This window comes from Balaenoptera musculus, chromosome 15 (assembly GCF_009873245.2).
Source record: "Balaenoptera musculus isolate JJ_BM4_2016_0621 chromosome 15, mBalMus1.pri.v3, whole genome shotgun sequence".
Lineage (NCBI taxonomy): Eukaryota > Metazoa > Chordata > Mammalia > Artiodactyla > Balaenopteridae > Balaenoptera > Balaenoptera musculus.
The window spans coordinates 87578210-87606019 of record NC_045799.1 but is presented as its reverse complement, the minus strand read 5'-3'; the positions used below and the strand labels follow the sequence as shown (position 1 = coordinate 87606019).

The 27810-nt window shown below is 67.1% G+C and overlaps 2 protein-coding genes across 6 annotated transcripts; both read right to left on the bottom strand.

Annotated features, from left to right (window-relative positions):
* Window positions 1–723: 723 nt before the first annotated feature.
* On the bottom strand, window positions 724–2986 carry LOC118881680 (basic salivary proline-rich protein 1-like). Its single transcript, XM_036826801.1, has 3 exons — window positions 2859–2986; window positions 2045–2760; window positions 724–874 (listed from the first exon to the last, which is right to left on the bottom strand). The coding sequence occupies exons 1-3, from the start codon at window positions 2984–2986 to the stop codon at window positions 732–734; spliced, it is 987 nt and encodes a 328-aa protein (XP_036682696.1). The 3' UTR covers window positions 724–731.
* A 1830-nt stretch (window positions 2987–4816) lies between these two features.
* Window positions 4817–25897, bottom strand: MICALL2 (MICAL like 2). 5 transcript variants are annotated; one of them, XM_036827083.1, is made up of 17 exons: window positions 25621–25897; window positions 17380–17428; window positions 14882–15023; window positions 13910–14067; window positions 13126–13238; window positions 12132–12905; window positions 10267–10535; window positions 9526–9619; window positions 8515–8669; window positions 7920–8084; window positions 7284–7348; window positions 7074–7173; window positions 6870–6960; window positions 6687–6760; window positions 6019–6133; window positions 5397–5443; window positions 4817–5044 (listed from the first exon to the last, which is right to left on the bottom strand). In XM_036827083.1, exons 1-17 carry the CDS (start codon window positions 25761–25763, stop codon window positions 4950–4952), a joined length of 2649 nt encoding a protein of 882 aa, XP_036682978.1. In that variant the 5' UTR covers window positions 25764–25897; the 3' UTR covers window positions 4817–4949. The 5 variants fall into 5 exon arrangements, 3 of the variants coding, with proteins under 3 accessions (XP_036682978.1, XP_036682977.1, XP_036682979.1); XR_005016615.1 differs by having other exon boundaries at window positions 4841–5044; window positions 7074–7197; window positions 7920–8044; XM_036827082.1 differs by having other exon boundaries at window positions 4841–5044; window positions 7074–7197.
* Window positions 25898–27810: the final 1913 nt, after the last annotated feature.

Below are 27810 nucleotides of genomic sequence, written 5' to 3'. Positions count from 1 at the left end.
GGTGAAGGTGCGGGGGATGTTCGTTATTAACAACGTAATGGGCCGGCGTTCATGCCATCCGCCTTCAGCAGCATCTCCTGGGCCCACCTGAGAGACCTCGTTAGGGCAGAACCTGGAACTCCGGCCTGGGACGGGAGGGCTTGGGGAGGCACCTAGGTGGACCCGCAGAGGGGCCCTCAGGACCTGCCCTGGCCACCTGGGCACAGGCCTCTGCTGGGCGGGGAGGTAGAGGGCGGAGGCCCAGGGTGGGGGGAGCCCAGAAGTCAGAGCTCCTGACTTGGGGGTGAACGGGAGCCAAAGCACCCTCGGGGGGGAGGGAGGTCCCAGTTTGCAGAGGCAGCGTGCAGAAGGGCGGGGTCTGCAGCGCATGCCTGGTAGGAGGAGGGGCTGGGACCCCTGTCCTCTGGCTGCACCCCTCCCGGGGGGTTGGGGGCCTGCTGGGCGGAGGGGATGCAACCACCCCAAGCTCACGTCCACCACCCACAACACAGCTCCGGGTATGCGGGCTCCAGAATGCCGTGACCTGACCTCATGGCCCCAACGCCCCCTTTGGGGCTTCATGAGCCCCCAATCACTCGTGTGCACACCCCTAGGCCTACCCTGCGTCCACCACAGGCAGGGAGGCCCCTCCCAGGGCAGGACAGACCCCGGTGGGAAGCAAACGGGGTGGCCCGCGGGTCCCGGGGAGGCCCCTCCCCTGAGCAGGCCCGGCTCGACCCCTGGGCGCCTTCTCAGTGATTCCGCGATGAAGGCACAGCCAGCCCTGGGGTCAGTGGCCCAGGAGGGACCTGGTGGGTGTGAGGAAGCCTGGTCACACCTCGATGTGTCACGTAGAGACCTGGGCAGCCCTTTCTTTCCGGGACCCCGAGAGATGCTGGGATGTGAAGACACAAGACCACACAGAGATTCTGTTTGTGGGGCGACTGTGGCTCCCGCCCACGCTTAGCCAAACAGGGCTCCTCCCGTGGGGAGCTCCCAAATGGGAGGGGGCCCTCGCCGGGGGAGTCCACGCTCTGCTCCCCGCACCTCCCAGACGGAGGCCAATGACACCAAAACCCAGGCCCCGGCCATGCACCTGCTTCCGGGGGGCCAACCCCTGCCTCCCCATCCCAGTGGTCCCCCTCTGCCAGCTCTGCCCACAAGGACAGCCCTGCTGTCCCCTCCTCCGCCTGCATCTGTCCTTTGTGCTGTGTGACCCAGGGAAGGCCCTTCCCCTCTCTGGGCCTCAACCCTTTCCTCTGGGAAAGGAGGGGAGTTGGCTGGGGGGTGGGCACAGGGAGCTCAGGTGCCATCCATGGGAAGGGCCAGGCCAGCCTCAGTTGTCACAGACCGAGACCACTGCCCTGTGCACACCCTCTGGCCTCCACCCAGGCCCTGGCTGAGGGGGGAGGCTGGGACCAGCCAGTGGGGGATGCAGGGGTGAGGGAGGCAGGTGGGGACACCCCCCAGGGTCTCACAATTATTTACAGCCGCTGGGGCCTCATGTGCCTGCTAATCACCCACTCCTGGCCAGGGGCCGTGTCAGATGGGGGTCGCCGAAGGGAGCCCCTCTGACGCTCCGGGGGTGGGGGCCCACAGGCTGTGCAGACCCCTGCACAGGTGCGGGGGCAACAGCAGGTGGAAACTGAGGCTGGGGACGGGGTCGCAGCGTTCCGCGGGCCAAGCTCCCTCTGGGCCTGGGAGGCAGGGCCACCAGCTTTGAGATGCCCCAGAAAGCGCCCGAGCTCTTGAATCCCTTCCTGCATCATTCCCGTCTCTCTCAGGTCCAAGCGGGGTGGGAGGGGCCTGCTGTGTGCCCTCCCACACCCCGTGGGCACTCTGCCCACCTGAGCCCACGTACTTCTCCAGCCCTGGTGGGCCCCAACCACAGCAGGTCTGTGCCCGGCCCAGGGTTGAGGCAGGCGCTGTCCCCGGGGGGCTATGGACACCCAGCAGCTTCACTATCCCCCTTCCCAGGTGAGAAAACTGAGGCCGGAAAGGCTGGCCGAGTGGTCCAGCGTCACAGCTTGAGATGCAGGTTTCATTCATTCACTCAATCACTCACCGGACAAAGGGCGCTGAGCTCCACCACGTGCCAGGCACCGTCCCGCGTGCTGGGGACACAGCCCAGCTCCCTGACTAGGGGACGTGGAGCTCCATCTCAGAAGACAAAACACCCAAATTCCAAAGGTGACCTCCAAGTGCTGAAAACGGGCCTGGGCGATGGGCAGAGTCAGGGGCTCAGGGGAGCCTCTCCGAGGGGAGACCTGTCGTAAGGAGCCAGGCTTGTGGATGGCGGGGCTCCAGGCGGAGGGGCCGCAAGGGCAGGGCCCTGCGGCACGTCTTCCAGGAGGCCTTCCTGGAGGCCGGGGCGCGCCATGAAGCAGAGGCAGCAGTGGGAGGAGGCCAGGGTGGAGGGACGGCGGGAGGCCGGCCAGCTTCCCCGGGGCAGGCAGGAGCCCCTGCTGGGTCGCTCCCCCCACCCTTCCTGCTGCAGCCACGCCGGCCCACTCCCCACCCTGAGTTCCCAACAGCCCAGACCCTCCACACGGCCAGGCCTTAGTCCGAGGGTCGCCTCTGCCCTGAATGTCCTTCAGTTCAGGCCCCAGGCCCTCAGGGCTGCGGGGGGTGTGTGGGCGTGAGGGGCGCTGCCCAGGGAACAGCCCTCCCTGAACCACCCACCCCGGACCCCGTCCACGGATGGGAACATGGTTCCTCTGGGCCACGTCTGGGGAAAGGCCCTGATACGTATTAAGCACCTCCTGTACGCACAGGCGGGATCTCAAAGCCCCAGGAGCCACTCAGCAGACAGGGGCTTGCGTCCAGCTGGGCCTCCCACTCAGTGCCATGCCCTGCCGTGCCCTGCCATGCCCGGCTACCCTCTGGGGTGTGGACCCCCTTGCGGCTGTCGGGGTCCCTGGGGCGGGTGAGCACTGGCTGATTCTCTTCCAAGCTGGGGGGCAGCAGTGCAGCCAGGCCCCGCCTGTACCCTCAAGGGTGGTCCCATGGTCCCCCCTGCCCTGCCCCCTGGCTGAATGGACGTTGCATGACCTGGTAACTCCCCTGCCCCTGAGGACGCCTCCGTGCCTGTCCTGCCGTGACCGGGTTGTATGGGGCCTGCTGGAGGCTTGGGGCCTGGGGAAGTGACCACCAGAAGGGGCTCTGCTAGCCGAAGCCCACCCAGCGCCCCCGGGGCGGCCTCTGGGCTCCCAGGGAGCAGCCATGATGGAGGGCAGCGTGCGTGTCCCCAGCAGGACCAGCCCCAGTTGCCCACAGCCTAATGGGCTGGACAATACACGGTCGGCAGAATCCTCCGTCTTGTCCTAAAGATGCCTCTTTCACCCCAGCCCACCCGGGCTCCCAGGACCACGTGGAGGGCACAGCCCTGGGAGTGCTGGAGGCGGGCCTCATGCTCCAGTCCCAGGCCACAGCTAACTTGCTGTGTGACTCCAGGGGGGTCGCCTTACCTCTCTGAGCCTCAGTTTCCTTATCAGTAAAATGGAGCTCCTTTCCTGAGTGGCCCTCTGCTTCCCCCTGGTGGTGAAGAGGCCACATTGCCGCAGGTTCCAGGTGGGGCATGCCTGGAAGGACAGCTTGCGGGGGGTGGGGGTGGGGATCTCAGCTAAAGGGTCAGGCAGGCCGGTCCAGGCCGCCCTCCACGGCCCTCCTCCTAACACGCAAGTCCCACCAGGGCCTCTGCTCAGAACCGCCCATGGCGCCCAGCGCCTGAGGAAGGAAGCCAAGCTGCCCCACCTGGCCAAGTCCCTGCACGGTCCAGGCCCCACCGACCAGTCAGGGCCACCCACCTCCCTCTATCACCCCACCCTCCAGTGGGGGGCTCGCTGTGATGGAGGGCAGCAGGCAGTTTCTGAGCTCCTCCACCATCACTGCTGGTCCAGACACAACCATGTGACCCCATCGACCTCACAGGCAACAAGCAACCCATCGGTCACCAAAGGCTCAGAGAGGGCAGGGCCCTAGCCCAAGGCCACACAGCTGAGCAGCACAGCTGTGACTGTGAATCCGTCTCCAGGCCAGGCAGCTGCCCTCCTCGTCCCAGATCACATCCTGACCTCAAGTTCCAAAAATCCCCACCTGAGACCCTCCACCACCCCGTAAAGGCAGCAAGGAGCGGCGAGACCTCCTGGGGCCCAACACACTCAGCCGGGGTCTCCCAGCTCTGTCCCCACCAGGACTCACGGGGTCCTGACCCGGCCTGCCACCAGGTGGGGGAGGACTGGCACTTTGCCATCGCTGAGGGTCCACCGGCACCACCATGAAGGGCTCTGCGGTGGCTGCAGACAGCACAGGAAGACACAGCTACAGCCGCCGTACACAGGTGAGGAAGCTGGCGCCCGGAGGGGAGGTTACGCTGCAGGTCTCCCGAGGGTGGGGGGCAGCACTGCTGAGGCCTCGGGGCTGGGCCGCAAGCAGGCTCTGCTCCCTCAGTCCTTCCCTGCACGGCCGTGGCCCCCCACCAGAAGTCGGGAAGGGCGGTGGGCCCCATTCCCTTGCTGGACGCCAGGAACTCGGTCCCAGGGCCCAGCCGGCCTCCGTCCTAAAGGTCAAGGTCACAGATCTTGACTGCGACCCCCACGTGGGGGTGGGGCCGGCACCTAGTGCAGCTTCGAGACCCGTCCTGTCCCAGTTCCTGTAAGGCTCATGTCTAGCCTGTCCACGCAGCCAGGTCAGGAAGTGGCTCAAATGCCCGTCTCAGAGGGCCCGAGCCAAGCCCAGAGGATCAGCGTCTTCTCAAGGCCATGGGCACATCCACGCTGGTGCAGAAACGGAACGCGGCCAAGAACCCTGGGCTGCCCAGGAGCGCGTGACCACATAGGACAGGGAACCCTGGCCACATGGTCAGTTTCTTTATTGAGGCTGCCCAGACCCCACAGAGAGGGCAGTGCAGCTCCCGCCGCCCACATTCCTTCCCCACCCGCGGGTGAAGGTCCTGGAGCCCCGCCAGGCAGCTACTCGGGGGTCCTGCTTCTGCTCTTCGGGGACCAGATGTTGGACAAGCGGAACCTGGGCTTCTTCCTCCGGTCCCCACCACCCCTCTGCAGGTCTGGGGGACACACACAGAGGGGTCACTCGCCCACCTTATGGCCAGTGCCCTGCGGCCTTCCCTGCCACCCGCAGAGCCTCCCGGGCCCCAGCAGAGCCCAACCGGCTGCCCTCCCCGGGGGAACCACCGTGCGCCTGCCCTTAGAGTGTCCACTGGGCTGGGCACGGCTGGAGGGCAAAGCACTCCCCTCACCCTGACCACAGGGCCATCCGTGCTTCTTGGATCCCTCAAGCGATGGGGAACTCACTCCCTTAGGGTGAGCCTGCCATGTGGGTCCCAGCACCCACTCCTACAGGAGGCCCAACTCCCCCTGGGTCCAGCCCAGCCCCGACCTCCCACGCCACCCAGTCACCCAGCTTCCGGATCATGTTCTGCAGCATCTCGTCCTCCTCCTGCTCCCTGAAACAGAACGGGCTGTGAGGACCACGCCCGCGGTGGGACCGCCTGGGCAGTCGTCACACCACGGCCCTGAGCCCACCCAACACCAGGGGGCACCTGCTCATAAGCCACACCCTGGCACCACCCTCTCCCCTCCCAGGGCAGGTGCCTGCCCCCTCGGGGCCCAGCCCCTCAGCAGTGACCTGGGGACAGGAGGGGCCTGGGTGCACAAGAGGCCTCATGGGGGAGAAACTCAAAGACAGGCTGCCTGGCAGGGCCTGCCCTCGGCCTCCGGCCCCACCTGCAAGACGTACCTGGTGGGTCTCCTCCTCCCGATGATCGATGATCGATGATCGGGAGGGGAAGGTTCTGAGCGTGAGGTGAGAACCTGGGCCCCCCTCCCCTGGGCTCCACCCTCACTGGGCCCCAAGGCCCTGCCCTCCCCTGGGCTCTACCCTCCCCTGGGCTCCGCCCTCACCTGGGCCCCAAGGCCCTGCCCTCCCCTGGGCTCTACCCTCCCCGGGGCCCCACCCTCACCTGGGCCCCAAGGCCCTGCCCTCCCCTGGGCTCTACCCTCCCCTGGGCCCCGCCCTCACCTGAGCCGGTCCTCATCCAGGAAGTCGATGATGTCACTGCGGTCATTGACGGTGTTCACGTACTGGCTCAGCAGGTCCTGCTCCCGCTGCCGGTCCTGGGGGGACTTCAGACCCTCTGCAGGGACAGCTGGATCAGCCGGAGCCCTGCTGTCTCCACCCTGGTCAGGGACACAGTGACCCCACTCCCCAAGGGTCAGGCTCCTCCACTGGAGGAGGGGGTGGGGTCTTGGGGTCTATGGTGGGCTCTTGGCAACGCCGGTTGAATGAATAAGTGAGTGGATGAATGAATGAATGAATGAGTGAATGAGTGAGCAAACGACCAGCCGTATCAGAGACTGGGCACTCACTACCCGCCCCCTGCACACATTAACTCAGTCCTCACAAGAGCTGAAGGAGGTGGCACTAGAACTGCCCCCACTTTGAAGGGATGACACCCAAGCACAGAGAGGTTGAGTGACTCAGCCAAGGACACACAGCCAGGAAGGGGAGGAGCTGGAACTCCACTGCGGCTCGAGAGAGAGTGTGCCATGATCGCCTCCTCCTGGCAGCCAGCCATGAGAGGGCCTTGGAAAGCCCACACCCGTACCCACCTCCTGGGACTGAGCCCCCCCTCCCACCCCCTCCCACCCCCGCCGGCCTGGGCTCCACGCTGGGCGCGGGGGACGCACCCGGCTTGGCCATCAGCCGGCGCAGCTCCCCCTCGATGTCCAGCTGCTGTTCCTCCAGGCGCTGGTCCCTGGCCCTGCCGAGGTGACACGGATGTGAGCCCGGCCCGGCCACTGGCCTCCCCGCGCCAGACAGGCCCGTGCGGAGAGGAGGGCTTTCCGGGAGGCCTCGGGGGGACCACGCACTTGTACATCAGCTCGGACTCCAGCCTCAGCAGCAGCTGCTTCTCGTGGATGAGCCGGAACCAGTCCACCATGAGGGCGTCCTCTGCGGCGTCTGCGGAGAGGAGCTGGCTGGGCGCGGGGCGGGCGGGGCCTGCGCGGGGGCGGGGCCGGGGCCCAGGGTCGAGCTGGCGGAGGGGGTTGGGGAGGGGTCGGCCCGGGGCTCACCCTCCTCGGCCGCACGCAGGCGCTTCTCCAGCTCCACGCCCCGGAGCTCCAGGGCGTCCAGCTGCTTCTCAATGTCCTGCACCTGCTGCTGGATCTCCTCCTGGGGCACGTAGTCAGGGTGCAGCTGGGGATGAGGACGTGGTGAGGGGGTGGGGGCGGGGGGCCCCCCGGGGCTGAGCCCCTCACCCACCTGCACCCTAGCCTACTCACCCTGACCGGGGAAGGCACTGACTCGCCAGGCGGAACACGGATGCCGGCTGGGCCCGAGGGCCTCCCTGGAGAAGGGGCAGGACAGACCTCTTCCGGCACCGGGCCCAACGTGACCCAGGCGCGGTCTGGAAGGGGGCCTGACCCCCCACCCAGCCCCATCCTCCCGGGACACCCCCTACACCCCGGCTTCCCTGCTGCACCCAGCAGGCCCCTGGGCAGCCCCGGCTGGTGTCCAAAGGGCGAGAGCTCACAGACAGACCCAGGCCCCGTCCCCGAAGTCCCCGTGCCCACCCGAGCCCCTGCCCTCCTCCAGGTCAGCAGCATCGGACACGCTGCCAGCACCCCGGCCACCCTTCCCACCAGCTGCCAGGAGCAAACGCTCCATCGTCACCGAGCGTCTGCGGACTCAGGCACCAGGAGGCAGGTGAGGCCCCCTCCAGGCCTCCTGCCCCGCCCTGCCTCCTCGCCCAGCCTCCTCCAGGTGCGCAAGGCTGCTGGCCCCCAGGCTCGTCTTCCCTCCATTCTAGGCTCCGTGGGCTCCTATACATCCTCCAAACCCCCGCCGGGCACATCCTCCTAGAGGAGCCCCCTTCATCTGCACCCCAAGCAGGAACCAGGCGGCGTCCCTGGGCTGACCTGGTTTGCCCTGGGGAGGGGCTTTCTCCTCCTTCTTCCGGCTCCAGGCAGGGGCTTCCTTCCCCGAGGGCTCCGGCTGAAGCCAGTTGCCAGAAACGTCCAGGCTGGCAGGGACCGCCAGCTTCCTGCGGCGGGATGGGGATTGCAACGGGGAGGGGGATGCAGCTGCCCACGGGTGGGGGACAGAGTCACACGTCAGGTCAGCAGGCCCGGCGCCCTCCCCCCACCGCTTCCCTGAGCTGGGCCCCCCCAGAGGGGCACCAACACGGGAGTCAGCCCTCACAGCCACGTCCTGCCTGACGGGAGGGGTCACGTCCACGGGAGGGGGAAGGGGCAGAATCCTGACCCTCGACAGCACACGGGGAAACGAGCCCAGTGGGTTGGTGACCTGTGCAAGGACGGCTGAGCGCTAAGAACAGACACGCACAGTCACGCACGTGCACAGGCATGCACACGCGCATTACACACACACACACACCCGCCAGAACCACCAGCTCCCCTGGCCAAGCAGGGCCACTGCCCCCAAGGAGGGGACCACCTAGACCCGGGTTGCCTGGCTGGGGACGGCCAGGTGGGGGCTTCTGTCTGGCATTACCTAGGAGGCTGGTCCCGGCCGGGCCTGGTGTCCTGTCCACTCGCACAGGGGTCAGGGTGATGCGGACACCCCCCTCGGAGCTCACAGAGACCTTCTGGGGTGCATCACCCGCCCTCGGCTCTCCCAGGACCTGAGGCTCCTTCAGCTCCAGAGCCCTGAATGGAAGGCAAGAGGTCGGTGGGGGGGGACAGGCTGCCCAGCACCCTGTGCAGACACGCCTGGGGGAAGCAGGCCGGCCCGAAGCAGGGGCCTCGTGGTGCCCCTCGGGCTCGCGTCCCTGACTCTCCCACCTCCTGGAGCACAGGTGCACGTGGACAGGTGCACCTACATCACAGGTGTGAGCATGTGTTCAGGTACCCACAGCCGATGCACACATGGGCACCGGCCCCACCCCTACCTGGGACCCCGAGCATGTGTGACGGACCCCCGCGGGGCACACAGGGCAGCTGCCACGCACAGCGGACCCGGACCAACATGGGCTCAGTCTCCTGTGTGACCCCAGCGGCTGTGACCTCATCCACGGAAGGCTGCAGTGGCCTTCTCTCCCTCTCCATCCTAACTGAGCTTTCTGGGGGGGCTGCCCCCTCCCCATAGTGAACGGGGGTCCCAGCCCAGCACCGGGGTCAGGCCTGGTGGGCGCACACCAGCGAACGTGCCCTCATTCCCCAGGGCCTCCAGACTGGTTCAGAGAGAGGATACCGAGGGTCCTGATGGACACTCCCTGACCTTCCAAGTCCAGTTACCCGAGGGCACTTGGCCTGTGTCACTCAGGCTGGCACGAGCTGGTTTCTGCTTCTACAGCTGACACGCACGGTGAGATGTGCACACAGCCCTGCTGTGGATGTCAGTTCACATCCTCACGGTGTGTGTGTGTGCTGTCATTCACCTGCAGGCACGTGTGAAGCGCCTACTGTGTGCCAGGCCCTGTGCGTGCCCCGGACACAGGCTCCTGTGCGCACAAACCCACGGCACGGGCATAGGTCCAGCGCCCCCAGCCCACCCACCCCTCACCTCTCAGCGGGGCTTTTCTTCTCCACGGGCTTCAGGCGGGCCCTCCATCCTGCCGGCCCGTCCTCCTGGGCCTCCTGGGGGCTGGCACTCGGGCCTGGGTGGGGGTGAGGGGGGGTGGTCTGCTGGGAAAGGCTGCACCCCCCCCACCCCTTCTTCCTGCTGCCATCCCATCCTCAGGTACCCCTGCGGCCGGCCTGGCTCCCGGGAAGGAGTGGGAAGAATGCTTTGCGTGGTGCGTGCTCTGAGCCAGCTCAGTGATACCACGGGTGCCCCCAAGAGACAGCCCAGCACCCAGAAGGGACCAACTCTGCAGTTCCGCAGAAAGTGTCCAAAACAGCCCAGAGCCCAAGGCCAGGGCAGTCAGGGGGGCTTCAGGGCCTTCAGAGCACAGGGCCACCGTCGCCAGGACAGGGCAGTGATGACAGACGCACGCGGACAGCGGCGGCAAACCCCACAGGAGCGGGGAGACCCCCCAGAGTGCGGCAAAGCGGGAGAGCAGCATGGCTGCCCGCCGGGCGCTGTCACCAGGGGACAGCGGCGCTGCAGGGACTGGGCCACGCGGCGTCCGGCAGGCGGGCGATGGTGACACAGGGTGACGGATCCCCAGGCCGGACCCCGGGAGCCAGACTGTGCAACAGCAAACCGCGGCAGAACCGCAGGCCGGGAGCAGAGCGGCTGCGACGCACGGCGACAGCCTGGGCGCGGTGACCCCAGCTCCACCCATGACGTGGGGGCCCTTACCCTTGGCCCGCGGGGCCTCCGGCTTCAGCCTGGAGCCAGCGCCTGCCCCGACGGCCCCTGAGGGTGCAGCCGAGCCTTTCCTGCCCGCCTGGGGCGGCACGGACACCCGCGAGGTGCTGCCCACGCTCAGGGGGGCCGGCGGCGCGGTCTTCTCAGCGGGGCTAAGGGCCTGCAGAGACGCCGACTGGGACCGCTTGGCTGATGGACTTGCTCCTGGCCCTTCGGATCTGGGATGGGAACCGGGAGCAGGGCTGGTGGCGAGGGAGGGCCTGTGGGTGAGGGCGCAGGTGTCGGGCATGGGTGCATCCGGAAGCCCCCTGCCACGACCCCTAGGCAGAAGCCCCTTGGCCTCCCCTGGCAGCTGCTCCCCAGTGCCCACCCTCCCCTCCCGAGGGATGAGGCGGGCCGTAGGCAGACGTCACCCTCCTGTTCAACCCCGGCATCAGCTGACATTAACACACCCCCAGACGCACCGCGCCTAGGGCGCTGCCGTGGGGTCTGCCCCCCGGTGCCTCCCTCCTCCACCCACCCGCCCGCTCAGGAGCAGCTGGGCCTTCAGCGTGGAGGCCGAGCTCCATTCTGAGCCACATCCAGGAGGCCCGTACGCGGCCACCCTGCATCCCCCCCACGTGCACACGTGCAGGAAGTAAGGCCGTCGGCAGGGTCCCCGGGCACCCCCGCAAGCCAGGGAAGCTCCTCCGTGTGCCCCGGGCCCCTTATGCGACCAAGTCCTCTCCCCCTGCTCCTCCCCCATCCCAGGCTGGGCTCCCAGGAGGAGCTGGGCCAGATGCGCCCCAGGGAGCACTCCCGGGAGAGTCCTTACACACCCTCACCCCCGACAGCCTCGGACACCGCTCAGTGCTGGGGCGGCAGGCGGGCCCGCTCTCCCCCCCCATGCCCTCCCTGGGAGCCCCTGGCACCACCAGCTGGCCCAGCGGGGGTGAGCAGCTCCAAGCGGGGAAGGCCCCCCACAGGAGAGGCAGCACGAGGCAGTGGGCACAGCCGTCGCCAGCGTGGTGTGGAGACTTGCTGGGTGACCGTAGTGGGGCCAGTGGCGTCCCCCCAGATCCCCACCCCCCGGAAGCTCAGGGTGTGACCTGACTTGGAAGCAGGCTCTTGGCAGGTAAAATCAAGTTAGGACGAGGTCATCCTGGACTACGGAGGCCCTGACACCGAAAACAAGCGCGAAAAGGAGAGGACAGACGCACAGAGAGGAGGCCGTGAAGACAGAGGAGACACGAGTCGAGGGCGGCGGGCGCCCCCCGGAGCTGGAGGAGGCAGAGGGAGCCCCCGCGAGCCTGCGGAGGGAGTGGCCCTGCCCACACCTGGAGTTCCGACTTTGGGCCTCCAGCTCTGTGAAGGAATAACGTCCGCTGTTCCAGCCACCCAGGCTCGGTGCTGTGTCCAGCAGCCCCAGGACAGCAGCACGGCGACCCTCCTTCACCCCGTCACCCCGGCTGCTCCGTGTCCATTGTGCAGAAGGCACGAGGCCCTGGGCAGCCCCGCTCGGGTCAGACCAGCCAACGCTCGGACCACCCCCGGCCTCAGCTTCCTCATCTGTGAAATGCGTCCTCACGTAGGACTAGGTGTGGCCAGGCCCCGGGCGGTAGCGTCACTGCACCCGTGCCCACAAGCACGTCAGACCGGCTCTACAGTGTGCAGCCGTGTCCCCGTCCTGCCGGCCACCTGGCACTCTGCTCCCTCGTCTACGTCGCCACATTTCCCAGACGAGGAAACTGAGGCAGGGGACGTGCAGCCCCGCCGTCACGCAGCCCCGCAGGGCCAGAGCCCAGAAGCCCTCCCCGGCCGCCCCAGCCCCTCGGGCCTCCTGGGGTCGCAGCCCCTGCCCCTCCTCCTCCACCCACCTGCCGGGTGCCTGAGCGCCAGCCGCCCCCAGCTCGGGGAGCGCCTTCCGGAGGAAACTCAACGCCTGCTCCCTGCTGCCGTCCCTGCGAGGAGCGTCCGCGGCAGCCGGGGCCCTGCCAGCCGGGCCGGGGCCGGGGCCGGCGCCAGGCGTCTGGAAGAACCTCTCCCGGGCCTGCTGCGTCCTGGAGGACGATGGGGTCCAGGCCGGGGCGCTCGCTGGGACCGGAGACGCTGGCCTTGAACTGAGCTTGGTCTGAGGGGCTGCCCCTCGGGGGGTTACCCGGCCTTGTGGTGTGGCCGGGCGAGAGTCCCGGGCGCTCGGGGCCACGGCGGAACGAGGGGCGCCTGCCGGCGACGACCACCCCGTCGGAGAGCTGTTGGTCACGCGAGTGCTGACCTTGCCACCCACGGGGCCCACCGAGAGCCTGGCCCCGGCGGGGCTCCCCGCGTGGACGTGGGAGCAGGCGGTGGCCGGAGGGTCAGCTGCAGCTGGAGGGGAACCTTTGGCAGTCGAGCTGCCCGCCGCGGGCCCCCACGCCGGCGGCCTGGCCTTTGGCCCTGCGTCTCTCTGCCCGCTCGCCTCCTGGGCCTTCTTCGGGGAGCCAGGGGTCTTGGGGTCCATGGACATGGCTCCAGGCCGCCTGGGGGTCAAGCCCGGCAACGTGGGGCCGGCAGAGGCGGTTTCAGGGTGGTGGCCGGAGCAGACGAAGACGCCGGGCTCTGCCGTGGCCTTGTAGGCCCCCGAGTGCAGCGTGTTGGAGCACTGCTTACACCTGCGGTGGGCGGGGAAACCGGAGGGGGCTCCAGCCACAGGCGCGTTCACTCGCGCCTCCCCAGAGCAGGCACACGTGGATCCCGGGTCCCCTCGTGCGGGTGGCGGCTCACTCAGCAAACACCTCTTCTCCCAGGCTCCCCCAGGGCCCTCATCCGGGCCGCTTGTCCCACCGGCACGCACACGGGTGCACACTCGCGCACACACGCACACGGGCCCACCTGAAGCAGCTCCGGTGGTACAGCTTCCCATCTGCCAAGTGCCGCTGCACAAGGTGCACGTGCTGCCCGCAGACGCCACAGGTGCTGCTGACAGAGCCACCTGCAGCCTGGCCCTGGGGGGGGATGCCATTGACGGGCCTGCCCCACCTTCCCTCCTCACAGCCACCCCGTCAGCGGCCAGAAGATCCCACTGTACAGACCGGAGAGCGGAGGTCCCGGAGAAGGCTCGTGCCCAGGCCGCCGGACTCTGCGTTCAGGGTCTCCAGCCTGGCCCAAGGGGAGCGGGCTGGGGGCTGACTTTGGGGGTCTCCGGGGGCCAGGAGGCAGATTCTGGCACCTCCTATTCCCACCCCAAGGTGCAGAAATCCTACCCAATCCCCAGTGCCCCGCCCCAAGTCATCACCCTGTCCTGTCTCCACCTCTGAAAAGTGGGGCAAGCCTACCTCACTTTGCAGGGCTGGCCTAGGAGTGAAGGACATGCCCACATGTTCTCCTGGCCCTACGGGGTGGGGGGATGGCCTAGGCAAGACACCCGCTCGGGGCCCTACTTGGCCTTTGGGGCCTCCCTGGCCTCGGTTTACCAGTCTGTACAACAGGGATCATATCCCGACCACCACTCGGGGAGCCAGTCCAGGGGGCAGCTGAGGCCGTGTCTGGGACCCGAGGGGATCCCACCCCACCCTGGGCACTGTGGGTGAGGGACACACTCAGGCCCAAGAGCCTCACTCAGTGGAAGCTGGTGGAAAACCCAAGAACCAGAGGGAGGGCGGGCCAGGGCGCTTACAGCCTTCCGCTGGACAGTGGGGTTTGTGCTGACCGGAGACAGCGGCTGCCCCCGGGCTGGGGTGGCCGAGGGCCTGGCAGGTTGGGACGGGGCCTTCTTTCCAGAGGGTTCCTCACTGGCGTCCGACAGGGGCCTCTTCACGCCGGCCATGCCCCCAACTGGCACAAGACATACAGGGTCAGGGGCCCCGGCCCCACATGCTGGCTCTGAAAGACTCTGGGGCCACCCCTGGTCCGGGTTCCCTGGGGGTGCCAGTGCCCAGCCCGAGACCTGGAGCGGGGGGTGGGGATGGGCGGCCCCTGCTCTCTGGGGGCCGGGGAGGGGTAGCCCCAGCGAGCATCCATTCCCAGCAGGGGCCTGGCCTCCCCCACGCTCCTCCCCTCCCCTCCGAGAGCCCGATCTGAGGTCAGGGAAAAGGGACTTTCTGTTTCTCCACCAAGTAGGGCTCTAAGGCAGGCTGGCCGTGAGCCCAGAGCGATTCCGGGGATTCCGGGGATTTCTAAGCCCGGGTGAGGCGGGGCGGGGCGGGGGGCTGGCGCTGAGCTGCTGGTGCACCAAGTGGCTGGAATGATGAACCCAGGCCGGCCCCTCCCCTGCCTGGCCTGCCCTCAGCCACCCTGCCAGGGCCAGCTGACCCCCAGCACCACGTGGGGGTCTCTGCAGCAGGGCCTGGGAGCCCACACGGGCCAGCCACGCCGCCCGAGGCAAGAGCTGTGCGCACAGATCCCAGGCGTGCAGACGGGCAAACCCAGGCCCAGGGAGGGAAAGGCGCGGAGCTGGGTGTGTCGCCCGGTGGACAGGGAGGGGGACGGCTGAGCCGGCTCCAGCAGGGGCAACGGGAGGCCTGGGGGCCTGGACCCCGCTCGTCACTTGCAGCAGGACGTGGAGGAGGTGGCAGCACCCACGGCAGTGCTGGCTGCGGGCTGGGGGGCCGGGCGAGGACCCGAAAGGGAGGGCCCTGCGGGCACTCACTGGGGGAGCGCCCGTGGAAGTAGTTGTAGTACTGGGACACGTAGGTCAGGATGCTCAGCCGGTCGGGCACCTTCAGGGCCACCATGTCCTCGGCGTCCAGCAAGGCCGGGATGCCCAGCTGCTCCTCAGCCACACGGAAGGCCTGGGGGTGGGGGGCGGTCAGTGGGGGGGGCTGGGAGGCCCCTCCCCCACCTCGGCCTGGCCACCAGCTCCCCCCGGAGCGAAGGCGGGAGGGGCCCGAGGCAACACAGCCGCTTGCAGCCCAGAAAGGTCTGGGTTCAAGGTTCGAGTCCTGCTCAGCCTGCATGGCCTCCCTGGCCTCGGTTTACCCGTCTGTACCACGGAGAGCACAGCCCAGTCACAGGACTGAAGGAGCTCTGGGGCCCGTCCCGGCGGGTCCTTGGTAACAGCAGCTGAGGCCATGGCCCGGTCCTGAGGGGGCCCTGCCCAGCTCGGGCTATTTGCTCTGGGACTTCAGCCCCAGGTCACCGTGGAGACCCCCTCAACAGCCCCCACACCCCTAAATCTGTACGCCCCTGGCCAGCACCGACCTTACAGGTCAGGGGGCAGCTTTCTCCATGGGAGGAGCCTTCCCCAGGCCAGGGGGAACACCTGTGTCCTAGAAGACAAAGCCAGGCAAGGGACACTCACTGGGCGGGGGTGGGGGTGGGCTCCCCGCCCTGGGGGACGCAGATCTCTGCTGCTGCTTCTTCCCCGCGGCCCCCACAGTTGCTTCCTCTGCCCTGACTCTGCAGTGGCCGGTGGGGGCTCCTCCCCTCCCTCCCTCCCCCATCCCCTCCCCTCCCTCCCTCCCCCATCCCCTCCCTCCCTCCCCCATCCCCTCCCTCCCCTGCCCTCCCTCCCTTCCCTCCCCTCCTCTCCCCTCCCTCCCCTCCTCTCCCCTCCCTCTCCTTCCTCCCCATCCCCTCCCTCCCCTCCCTCCCCTCCCCTCCCTCCCCTGCCCTCCCTCCCTTCCCTCCCCTCCTCTCCCCTCCCTCCCCTCCTCTCCCCTCCCTCTCCTTCCTCCCCATCCCCTCCCTCCCCTCCCTCCCCTGTCCCCTCCCTCCCCTGCCCTCTCTCCCTTCCCTCCCCTCCCCTCCCTCCTCCCCTCCCTCCTCTCCCCTCCCTCCCCTCCCTCCCTTCCCCTGCCCTGCCAGCCCAGCGGGGCTCCTGCCTTCACACTCTAGCCCTCCCCTAAACTACCACGACCCCCACCTCAATCTTTGTGCGTCTAAGACGAGGCCCCTGGGCTCCCAGACCCGCAGGCTCCAGCAGTGACCACCCCGCCACACTAGGAACAAAGGCCTCCTATCGCCTCTGACTCCTTCAAAATATTGACTTGGCCAAAAAGTTCGTTTGGGTTTTTCCGTAGGATCTTATAGTAAAACCTGAACGAACTTTTCGGCCAACCCAATATACCCAGAAGCTGGCCACTCCGGCTGCCAGCGCCGGCCCCCTAACCCCGCCCTGCTGTCTGCACAGAGCCTGTGGAAGCGAGCAGCTCCTATCGCGCAGCAGCCTTCAGAGAAGAAGCCAAGTCCCCCCACCCCCCAGCCTCCTCTCTGTCCCAGCCTCCCCGCCGCCCACCCGTCCCTCTGTTCCCGCCGCACCCCCCTTGCTGCTTCCCACAAGCTTGGTGCCCTCCAGCCCCAGAGCCTTCACCCCTGCAGCCCCCTCTCCTTCGTCTTCGCCCAGCGTCCCTGCCCCTCACCACGCCCCCACCCCACCTCTTCCCTGCGGCTCCCGTTCCCGCCCGCACGCTATCCGTGGTCAGCGTGGCCCGACGACCCTGTCACGGTGGACACATCCTACTCTCAGCCATCCACGCGTGGCTAGTGAGTGCCTGAAACGTGGCCAGTGCAGCTGAGGAACTGAATGTGTCATTTTCTTTCATCTCAGTTAAGTTAGATTTAAATTCCAATCGCCAGCACTGGGGGTGCTGCCCCCAGACTCGCAGACCTGACGGGGCGGGCATCCTGCTCGCGGCTGCACCCCGGCAGGGGCCACAACAGAAGCGCAGAGGACACGGGCCAAGTTTCTGGGCATCAGCCCCGTGGGGTCACGGAGCTCATTTTGCAGCAGGGAAGCTGAGGCTGGCCGGCACGGGGTGGGGTCCCACAGCAGGATGGCTGGGCAGGACGTGAGCCCAGCCAGCCTGAGAGCGGGTCCATCCCCGGACCCACCTGGGGGCCCTGCCCCACAGAGCCACCTCTGACCCTGCTCTGCCTTGGGTGGGAAGGAGGGTCCGGCCCTCCCCTCCCCTCCCCACCAAGAAAAAGAGGGACCAGGAGGCCTGGCTACAAGATCAGGGGCTATTCTGGGGAGCTGCGGTTGCCCAGCTCGGGACAGGCTGTAGAGCCCGGCGGCGAGTGCCCGGCCTCCCCCTGCCCACCTGTGGGCAGCAGTGACTCCGCTGCTACCCCGGGGGAGGCTGTGCCCACTCGGGTCCCTGGGACACGGGCTGGGGACGGCGCAAACCGGGCTGAGAAGGCACTCACCAGTTTGTTGTTCTCGTAAATGTTTTCCTTCCTGAGGGCATCGAAGTTTCTGGAAAATTAAAACACAAGTGTTCAAAGTAGCTCAGGGTCCAAAAAGGGAGGGGCCACAAGGGCCTCAAAGGTCATCTTGCCCAAAGGGGGAAACCGAGGCCAGGGGTGGGGCAGTGAAGGAGCGAGGTCACACAGCGACCAAGAGGACAGTAGGGCTGGGCACCAGGCCTCAGGTTCTGGCCCTGCCCTGGGCCCGGGGATGCCGTCCAGCACCTCCCGTGACCTGGGGCCCAACGGCCCACACAGGCCCCCAGCTGCAGACTCCACCCCTCGCCCTGCAGAGGCTGAGCCCCACCTCCGCACCGCCCAGTTAGGTGTAGCTGGAAGCAGGCCCTGGGTGGCCGAGCGGGCGGCCCAGCCAGGGCCCAGCTCAGGGTGGGCTGCTTCCCCCTGGGCCGCTCACGGGCCTGGTGGGTCACGGGAGGCCGATGTCCTGGGGTTGAAGGGCTCCTGTGGGCGGAGCTCCACGCTGCCCACTGGTCAGGGCAAGCCGGGCCCTCGTTCCACCTCCCGGTTCCCACCATTTGCTTTATTTACCCAGCGCCTCCCATGAGCGCAGCTGTTCTCAGCTCTTTAAAAATATCAACTCGCACCTGCAGACGCCATCAATGCCCGCCTCTCACAGATGAGGCGATGTGGCACAGAGAGGCTCCGTGACTTGCCTGAGGTCACACAGCGGGAAAGCAGGAGCAGAGCAGGGCCTCGGCCCCAGCGTCCAGGTGTTTGGGGTTCGAACGCACCCACCAGGTGCCCAGCCGTCCTCCCGAGGGGGCAGACCCTCAAGGCTGAGAATATTAGAGCCCCCGCTGCCTCCCACACACACTTGACCATAGGGGTGCAGGGGCCCCAGGCCCGGCCAGAATGGTAGGCCTCCCCGGAGAGGCCAGGAGCACAGCGATCGTTCCGAAAGGAGGAGAAGCCCAGCGCCAGCTCCAGGCCGGGCCCGGCACTCCACACACACGCCCTGCACGGCACACCCGGGAGGGAGCTCTGACCGGAAAACACAGCCAGACCCCAGCAGGCGGCCGGCCCAGCACGGGACGTTCGGCCACGCGGCCCAACGCCTTCGGGAGGGCTGGTTAAATACAGATCTGTCTGTCTGTCCGTGTGCTGGGCGGCAGCCTTGCCACTCTGAGGTCAACTGGCTTGTTCCGGAAGCCTCGTGGCACAGGAGAGAGCTGGGGGCAGGGCAGGGGGGCCCCATCCCGACTCATCCCGGCCGTGCTGTCTGACCCAGGCGGGCCCCCCTCTTCTCTTGGGGCCTCAGCGTCCCCGTCTAAGAGGGTGACCACAGCTTCTCATGGTGAGTTTGAGGGCGCTGGCTCAAGGTCGGGCAGGTGGCAGATGGAGGGGGGAGGGGAGACCCTGCGGCCACCTGGCCTAGGATGGCCTGGCTCCCAGACCTGACTGTGCACTGACCCCACCTCCCTGACCCTGTGACATCCCCGGGAGGCCTATTACACAGAGGAGGAAACTGAGGCTGGGGCAGCGGCTGGCCCTGGGCCACACTTTGGGGGTGGGAGGAGGACAGGGGCTGCGGTTGGCCCACCTCCCACCTCAGGGGCCCCATCGGCCTCCAGCTGCCGTTCATCAACCTGCCCGGCTCTTCGGGAAGCCTCCCAGTTTCCGCCTGGACCACCTCCCAGGTAACATGTTCCAGATGTGAGACCACCCCAGGAGAACAGAGGGTGCTTTGTGCCCAGGACAGGACGGCGGACAGACCTGTCTGTGGGGGACAAATGGCCGGAGGAGTGGGAGGGTGGGCGTGGCAGCCCGACACCCAGCGATGTCCACGGCACGTGGAGTGGCCGGGCTCCGTCCGCCGCCCCGGGGGCTCTCAGCCGTGCAGGCCCCTCCATCCTCAGCGACTGGGGTCTCGGGAGCGCCTCTCCCTCCCTCCCCCCACCACCCCTTTGAAAGCTCAATCTCTTCTCCAGACCTGCCCAGGGTCACTGACCGAAACGGCCGTGTCCTCAGCAAGATGCCCGGTGCTGGAGGGCAGGATAACAAGGTCTGTTTTGTCTCCAAACAAGAAGGAGAAGGAAGCCCTCTGCCCCCTGCATTGGCCTCGGTCCCCCTGGGGGGCTGCAACGGCTCCGTCTTGCGATCCGGGGCAGCCAGCTGCCCCCAGCGCCCTCTCTGCCTGCAGACCCAGAGTGAGGGTCTCAGAGCTCAGCGTAAATCAGGGCACCCACGACGCGGTGCCAGCCCCCCTGAGCAGGGTCAAAGGCATGCTGGCCAGAGGGTGCAGAATTGCCCTTCCACTCAAGTTCAAGGACCACCACCCTCAGCACCAAAGCCAAGCTGCCTCCCTGGACCCGCAAGGCTCCACGGCTGGGCCGGACCACCCTGGCCAGTCCCATGACTACCACGCCCCTCCCAGACTGAGCTCCCTCCAAGCACCCCAGGGCCTTGGCTCACGCTGCTGCCCGTGCCCAGAGTGCCCCTGCCCATCTCCCGAGGCCTGAGCTCACGTCCCCTCAGCAGGGGGTTCCGCCAGCATCAACTGGGTCCCTGAGAGCTGCGGGGCCGGAGCTCTGAGGCCAGCGGGCTGGCAAAGACGGGCGAGGGGTCAGAGCTGCCTCGCAAATCCCTTCAGAGAGCGAGCGCCAAGGAGAGGCCCGCCCGTCCCCGTCAGGAAGTCCAACGGGACCAGGTTTCTGCCAGCAGGCGAACCCCTGGTGGGATGGGCTGAATTGTCCCCCAAAAGAGGCCCGATGGAGTCCTAACCCCCACGACCTCAGGACGTGACCTTATTTGGAAACAGGGACTTTACAGAATCAAGTTAAAGTGGGCCACTGGGGGCCCTAATCCAAAATGACTGGTGTCCTCACAAACAGGGGAAATTTGGACGCAGAGATGCGCAGAGAGGGAGGACGAGGAGGAGGCCTGGGGAGCAGACAGCATCTGCACACCCAGAGCGGAGGCCCCAGAAGGAGCCAGCCCTGCTGACACCCGCCCTGGGCTCCTGGACGGAACGGGTGGACGGCTCCTTTCTGTGGTCTCAGCTGCCCATTTGCAGGACCTTGGTCAGCAGGCCTCGCGGGCTGATACCTTGGGCTGGCCTCAGGGAGGCGGCCGGCTTGCGTTTAAGGCCTTGCAGGATCAAACTGCATCAGCACCTTCATCCGAGAACCTGCGCACCGGCGGGCGGGGACCCAGGGCACCCTCCCCAGGTAGATCATTTTTTTAGGTGAACTCCTGTATTTAAAATCGGGGATGTTCTGGAAATTCCCAGTGGTCCAGTGGTTAGAACTCTGCGCTTCCACTGCAGGGGGCACGGGTTCGATCCCTGGTCGGGGAACTAAGATCCCACAAGCCGCTTGGTATGGCCAAAAACAAAAATAAAAAAATAAAAAGCAGGTATGTTCTGCTATGACTCCAAGGTACCTGACTGGGGCCAGGCACACAGCTGGCACTCTGTGAACGGTGCCGATGAGTTAGTTTGTCCAGTGCTTGCTGAGTGAGGGGCCTTCAGTGGCATTTGTTTACTCTTTCAGCCCCGGCCTAATGAATGAGCTCACTAGGTCTGTGTGCCGTGCCCTGGCCGGCGCCGGGCCTGGCTGAGAGAGCCCGAGGCACGCACGGCCCCTCCCGGCCTGCTTCCCGCCGGCCACAGCTGACCAGGGCTGCTGACCTCCTCCTGCCCCCAACGCCTCAGGGGCTCTTGGGAATGTGTACCCCCTCCCAAATTCCTGGAGAGCTGACCTCACGCTGTTTATTTCCTGGAACTAAATGCAACGGCACAGGGGTGGGCGCTGGGACTGGGGGCGGAGTGGGGTGCGGGGGGAGATGACAGAGGCCCAGCCTTTTTTCCGGGCATCCCCAGCACATCTGGAGTTAATCCCACCGGGAAGGGGAGCAGAGAGGGAGAGTGAGAGACAGACAGACAGACAGAGAGGCTGAAATACAGATGGAGGGAGACATGGGTACCAAAGTGCCCAGAGATGAGACAGGAGAGCCCACAGGGCAGAAGCGGGGGGGGAGGCAGGGTTCAGGGACAGAGACACCAAGGCAGACACCCTGGAAGAGGCCAGGGGAGAGGGTGGACGGAGGAAGCGCCCGAGGCGGGACGGGGAGAACGGGTCCCCCCTGCTGCAGGCCTTCCTCAGGCTGGCGCAGACCCCGACCCCGACCCTGACCAGGGCCCAGCCAGGAGGGGCCAGCCCGGGGCTCCTGCAGCGGCCTAAGGGGGAGTCAGGGGGCCGTCGGGCCGAGCCCCTTCTCAGCCGCAGGCCCCCAGGCCAAGAACAGAGGTCTCTGTCCCCAGGCGGCTTCCTGCTGACCACGAAGCCGGCGTGGGAGGGGAGGCCGGCGCGGACCCGGGGCCCAGCCCCCTCTGCTCCGGCCCAGGAAGCGGCTTCCGGGTGCCGGCCTCCGGGGGTGAGTCTCCTGACACCCCACGAAGGTGCGTCTCCAAGAGCAGCCAGGGAGCCGCCCCCACTTCTGGCCCAGCCTGGCGGGGGCCCAAGAGCTGCAGGGAAAGGTCAGGTCGCCCCCCACGGGACTGAGGAGTGGGGGAGGCCCGGCGAGTTTACACAGAACCCACTCCCTGACCCCCGACCCCTCCGCGGCTCCCAGAGGGCCGGCCGCCAGCACCCCTCCCGCCCCAAAGGCCCCGGAGAAGGAAGCCCAGCCCCTGCCTCTGGGAAGGGCTGCAGCCCTGGCGTCTTGCCTGCCCCCCCTCCGCCCGCCCTCCCGGCCTCCTGGAGCTTCAGTCCCTCCTGGTCCGGCTAGAGGGGAAGGAACACTCCAGCCCCACAGGTTTACTGTCCGGAGGCAGGAAGGGTGTGTTTGTTTTGAGCGGTTCCTGCGCTCACCTGGCCGCTCCTCGGCTGGGCGGGCGGCGGGCGGATGTGGCGTCACTGGGGAAACAGACCCTGCGGGCGGCGGGCACCTCCAGGCCCACCTGCGAAAACTACAGCTATGGGGTGGGCACCTACGGCTATGGGGTGGGCACCTTCAGCTATGGGGTGGGCACCTACAGCTATGGGGTGGGCACCTTCAGCTATGGGGTGGGCACCTACAGCTATGGGGTGGGCCCGGCGGCCGGCCAGGTGCGGGGATGGGCCGGGCGGATCTCTGGGTGAGCCTGAGACCCCCACAGCTGTCCGTGTCCCCAGGGGGCGGCCACTGCAGGGCACAGGTGAACTCGCAGACCCCGGTGGACAGAGCCAGCGCGAGGACAGCCAGGCGGCCGGAGTCCCCAGCCGGTGGGCTCAGCGCCCGGCTCCTCCCTTCACAGCTGCTCTCCTCCGCTGGGGGCCAGGAGGAAGCAGGCTCACGGGAGCAGGAAGGTCAGGGATGAGATAAAGGGAAGGACTTCTTGGTGGCAAAGCTAGGAGACAGGGAGACAGGATGTCCACTTTCCTGCTGCCGGAGGGTCTTCACAGGATGGGGAGGGTGGGGGTGAGTGTCACCGAGTCTGAGCTCGGGGGCTCCCCCGGGAGGACGGCCACCCCACGAGGTTCCTGCGTGTTTCCTCCCCCTCGTGCACCACGGGGAGCCGGTGGGGTGGCTCAGGGCTTCTTGGTGAGACTACCCCTCCCCCAGCCGCCAACTTGCCCAGAGGCATCGCGGGGACCAGAGGTGGTGGAGGGGTATTTAAGGCACAGACACAGGCCCGTGACACACATGGGCCCACACGCACGGGATTCGATCAGCCGGTACCTGTGGAGCCCCTTCTGGGCCCCGCCACGTATGGGAGCCTGACTGGTTCTCCACTGCTGCCTCAACGACTGTCCGCAAACTGGGCGCCTTAGAATAACAGACATTTATTCTGTCCCTCCCAGTCTGGAGACCAGAAGTCTGACATCAAGGTGTCAGCAGGGCCAAGCTCCCTCCGGAAGCTCAGGGGGAGATTCTGTTCCTTGTCCCTCCCAGCCGCTGGTGGCCTTCCCTGTCTGTGGCCACGTGCCTCCATCTCTGCCCCCGTGGCCTCCTCCTCCCAGGCACCTGCAGAGCCCTCACCTGGCAGCAACGGCCATACTTGCTGGGCCCCAAGCGGACCTCCCTCATCCACTGACCTCCGACTGCATGCTGTTAACTACTGAGCACGTGTCACGTGCCAGACGTCGTCCAGGCACCGGGGACACAGCAGTGAACAAAGCAGACAGACATCCCCACCCTCTGGAGCTGAAAGTCCAGTGGAGGCAGGTGGCCAATGACCAAGCCAGCAGTAAGTGAGATAACTCACTCCCGTGTGCGAGGGTGCGGCCTCCTCCTCCTCCTCCCAGCGTCCTCCGTGCACAGCCTTCACCACCCTCTGGAGCTGCCTTGAGCTTCTGTTCATTTATCTGTTTGCTGTCTGGCTCTGTACCTAAACCGTCACTCCCTGAGGCAGGGGCCAAGGCCACCTGGTACAGTACACAGTGCTGTGTATACAGCAGGCACTCAGTAATGGCTATGTGAACTGCTGTAAGACACCAGCTCGTGCCAGCATGTGGACACACCCACATGTGCACGCCTGTGATCACCCGCGGGCAGTGCGTGCTGGGACAGGTGCACGCGCGCGCGCACACACACACACACAGGCCTCTAACCCCAGCACAGCTGGGAACAGACGGAAGCTCCCGGGGCTCGGAAAGGCCCCAAATCTCCATTTGCTCCCGCGCGGCGTCCTGAGGTTGCTGGGCTGGCAGAGGGCGGCACCCTCCTTCCCGCCAACGGCGGACTTCTCCCGCTGACCCGGTCCGGGCTCCCTGGGGTCAGCCACCAGCCAGCCTCCCGGGGACGCTGCCTGCCCCAGGCTCCACTGCCAGTCCGTCTCCCAGTCTCCCAGTCTCCACGACCCCGCGCCCCGGCCCCCCACAATCAAAGCTCAGCTTCGGGTGTTCAGAGTGGAAGCGCGTGCTGCCCCGACATCTGGCTCTGAGGGCAACTAGGGCAAATCCGCGGGCAGCGAGCAGAGAGGGCTCCCCACGCAGCTCCACAGACGCATTTCACAACCCGGGGGGGGCGGAGATCCGTGCAGGCCTCTTTCTTAAGACTAGCTTCCCCATAGAGGGCGGTGCTTGGGGGCAGTCCCTGGGCGTACAGCGGACATCTGGGTGCAGGGAAGGAGCCCCATGAGCCAGCCCTGGTTCTGCCTGACATGCTCTGTGTCCTGAACAAGGCTGTCTCCTCTCTGGGCCTCAGTTTCCCCGTCTGTACAGCAAGAGGCCCAAGGGCAGCACTGAGAAGGTGCTGCCTCTGGCTGCTCCCAGCCCGAGCCCTCCCTGGCAAACACGCTCCACCCACCCCTGGTTCCAGCCATGACTTCTCAGGAGAACACTTTGAACATTTGACAAACAGCATGCTTTTTCCAGGAGGCGTCTTCCAAGGACACCCTTCCTGAGCCTCCATCCGCCCAGCCCAGGCACCCTCCCTGGCAGCTGTACTCATTGTGAATTCTCACGAGGCAGGGGGGCCAGGGCCTCACAGCACAGAGCTGTCCCAGCAAGCCAGGTCCCAGTCACAGCCAAAGAGCGTTTGCTGAGTGAATAACAGACGGAGCGGGTCCAGGGCGGGGACAAGATCTGGCAACAAGGCAGGGCCAACCTCCCAGCCTCGACCCCTAGACCCTCCTGGGGGGAGACGACCTAGCCCCCTCCCCACCTCCCAAGGCTCCCATCTTATGCCCCATCACCCTAGGGTAAGGAGGCCCGGCCAAGGGGACCTGGGGGGTGGGTGTCTCAAGCTTCCTGCTCTGCATTGGCCCCTCCCCCACAGTGACCCTGGGCTGCATTCCTAAAGGTGCCGGAACAGGCTGGGGGACGGCCAGTACCACACAGTAAGACCCGAGTGCCCCACACCCCCTGATCTGGTAGGTAGGTCCCAGGACAGTGGGGGTCTCAGAGGGCCCAGAAGGGCAGCTATGCCGGCCCTTTCCCAGGGAGACCGACGGGGAGGGCTGGCTGTGGCCGGAGCCCAGGACGCTGGCCTGAGTCACGGACTGACTGACTAAGCCAGCGGGGGCGGCCGGACGTCCTGGCTCCGGCCCAGCTCCACTTGGTGGTCGGGCAAACCGAGGCGCTGCAGGGGCCACGGGGCGGGCGTGCCTGCAGGGTCCGGCTCCGCTCGGCCCCAGAGCGTCCCACCAGGCCCTGGGCCGGGAGTTCTGACCGCGGCCCATTGCCCCGCCCGCAGTCCGAGCAGCCCGGCCTCAGTTTCCCCGCCGGAGGCCGGCGCGCGGGGAGCGGGCGCACTCACATGAGGTCGGGCCGGTGGCGGTGCAGGATGGCGCAGAAGGCCAGGCCGTCGCGGAACGACGTGGTCATGTTGGTGATGCTCACGTCCCGGTAGCCCTCGCACTGCTGCCGGCACCACTGCTGCAGCGCTGTGATGGCCGCCATGAGGGCAGCGGCGTCCGCCCGGCCGGCGCCGGGGCTCCGACAGCGCTCCCGGGGGCTGCGGCCCGGCCCGAGTCCGGGGAAGACGAGGAGCCCGCCCCAGAGCGCTGGGAGGACTAGGAGCCGGCGGGAGCGCGGCGGGACTCAGCCCGCCAGCCCCTGTCCCCGGCAAGGCCACGCCTCCGCCACCACAAGGCCCCGCCCTCCAGGCGCCGCTCCTCCCGGCCACGCCCCCGCCGCACAAGGCCCCGCCCCATCAGGTCCCACTCCTCCCGGCCAGGCTCCGCCCCGGAAAGGCCCCGCCCCCGAGCCGGGACCGGCCCCGGCCCCACCAGGCCAGGGGCAAGGCTCCGGCCTCGAACAGGCCCCGCCCCCTATAGACCACGCCCAAGACCCCGCCCGCCACTCGCCTCCCTCCCTCCCAGGGGTCCGCGGGAGGCTTCGAGACCGTCTTTCTTTTCAACGCCTCCGCCACCACCCTCCTGGAGCAGTGCGGTCAAGGCCACTTTACAGACGGGGAAACTGAGATCTGCCCGAGGTGCAGCCGGGCAGGCCGCCCGGAGGCCCCCACCCCCGCCCGGAGCGCAGCAGGAACGCCCGTCGCATTTCTGGGCTTTGAAAGGACTTTCTCATCCGCCCTCTCTTGCCGGCGGGCATGTGAATCTCCCGGATTCACGGAAGAGGCAGCGGAGGCTGGGGAAAGGGCATGGTGCCCGAGGTGGCCCTGCGGGGGGCGGGGGGGGGGCGACTCCCTCCAGGAGTCTCCCCGCCTGCGGCCTGTGTGCACGGGCTGCTCCTTGGGCCTGAGACCCCTCGGGGGTCTTGGTGTCCTGATCTGTTTCCCAGTTTTCCACTTTGAGCATCTGTGACCCAAGTCATTAAGGAAAAGTACCTCTTGTGGGGACCTCAGTTATTGGGCTGCTCCCCTCCACATTCTCGGGGAAACCTGTCTGTGGGCATGGGGACAGACAGCCAGAAACACTGACACCAGACAAGTGAAGTGGCCCCGCCCACCCGGCCCCAGGCCCAGGGCTTGTCCAGACAGGGCCTGGCAAGAGGGAAGGTGTTTTCCTGAGATAGGCCTGGCAGAGGGGCAGGGTGGCTTCTGTGCCCACTTGCAGGAGCGGAGACAGTCTTCCAGTCCAGAGCCAGCTCTTCCCTGCAGCTGGACCCCGTGGTGGCGAGCTGCCCGTCACAGGGGGCAAGCAGGCGCTGGACAGGGAGCCCCTGTGACCTGGGACTGTCGCTGGCTGTGGATGCTGCCCTGCCCTGCTGGGGTTTCCCAGCTAGAGGACAAAGGGCAATGTCCTGCCAGTTCAGTTGGCCTGGTGGCTAGTCCCAGAACCAGGAGCCAAGTGGGTTTTCCTGACCCCCAGGGCAGCATTTAGGAGAACTGGAAAAGCCAGTGAGGTCGGGTAAAGCCAAGGTCAGGGGTGAGGGGGGGGGCGGGGGGCGGTGGTCACAGGGCTGGACAAGAGGCAGACAGGGCTGGGGGCTCAGAAGGAAGAGGAGGAGGTGGCCAGAGCTCTGATTTTGAGGAGTTTAAGCTGCACTCTTGCCCCCACTGGCCACCACGTGGCCGCCTCTGGGGACAGTGACTTGGGAGGCGGCACTTGTGGGGGTGTCCCCATCAGCACCTCACACACAGCACGTCCTTCTGCCGGCCCTGCTCCTCTCCAGGGCCCCCCAGTCCAGGACACCCCCAGCCTACCCACTTCTCCCCACTGCGGCCACCAACGTCTTGCCCCTGACCACTGGTCAGTCTCCCTCGGCTCCCTCCTGCCCTCTGGCCACCATAGTCCACCCCTCCCCAGCAGCCAAGGGATCTTTCGAGAAAGCCAGTTGGACAAGCCCTTCCTTGCTTGGCCTCTGCAGCGCTCTGAATGAAGTCGGGGCCCCTTATCAAATCTCCAGCTGCTCCCTGGCCTGCCCTGCCCTGCTGGCCTCAGAGCCTCCACCCCTCTTGCCTCCTGCACTCAGCCACTCCTGGTCCTCCCAGACCCCCAGCCAGCCCCACCCACAGCCAGCCCACGGCGTCCTGCCAGCTGCT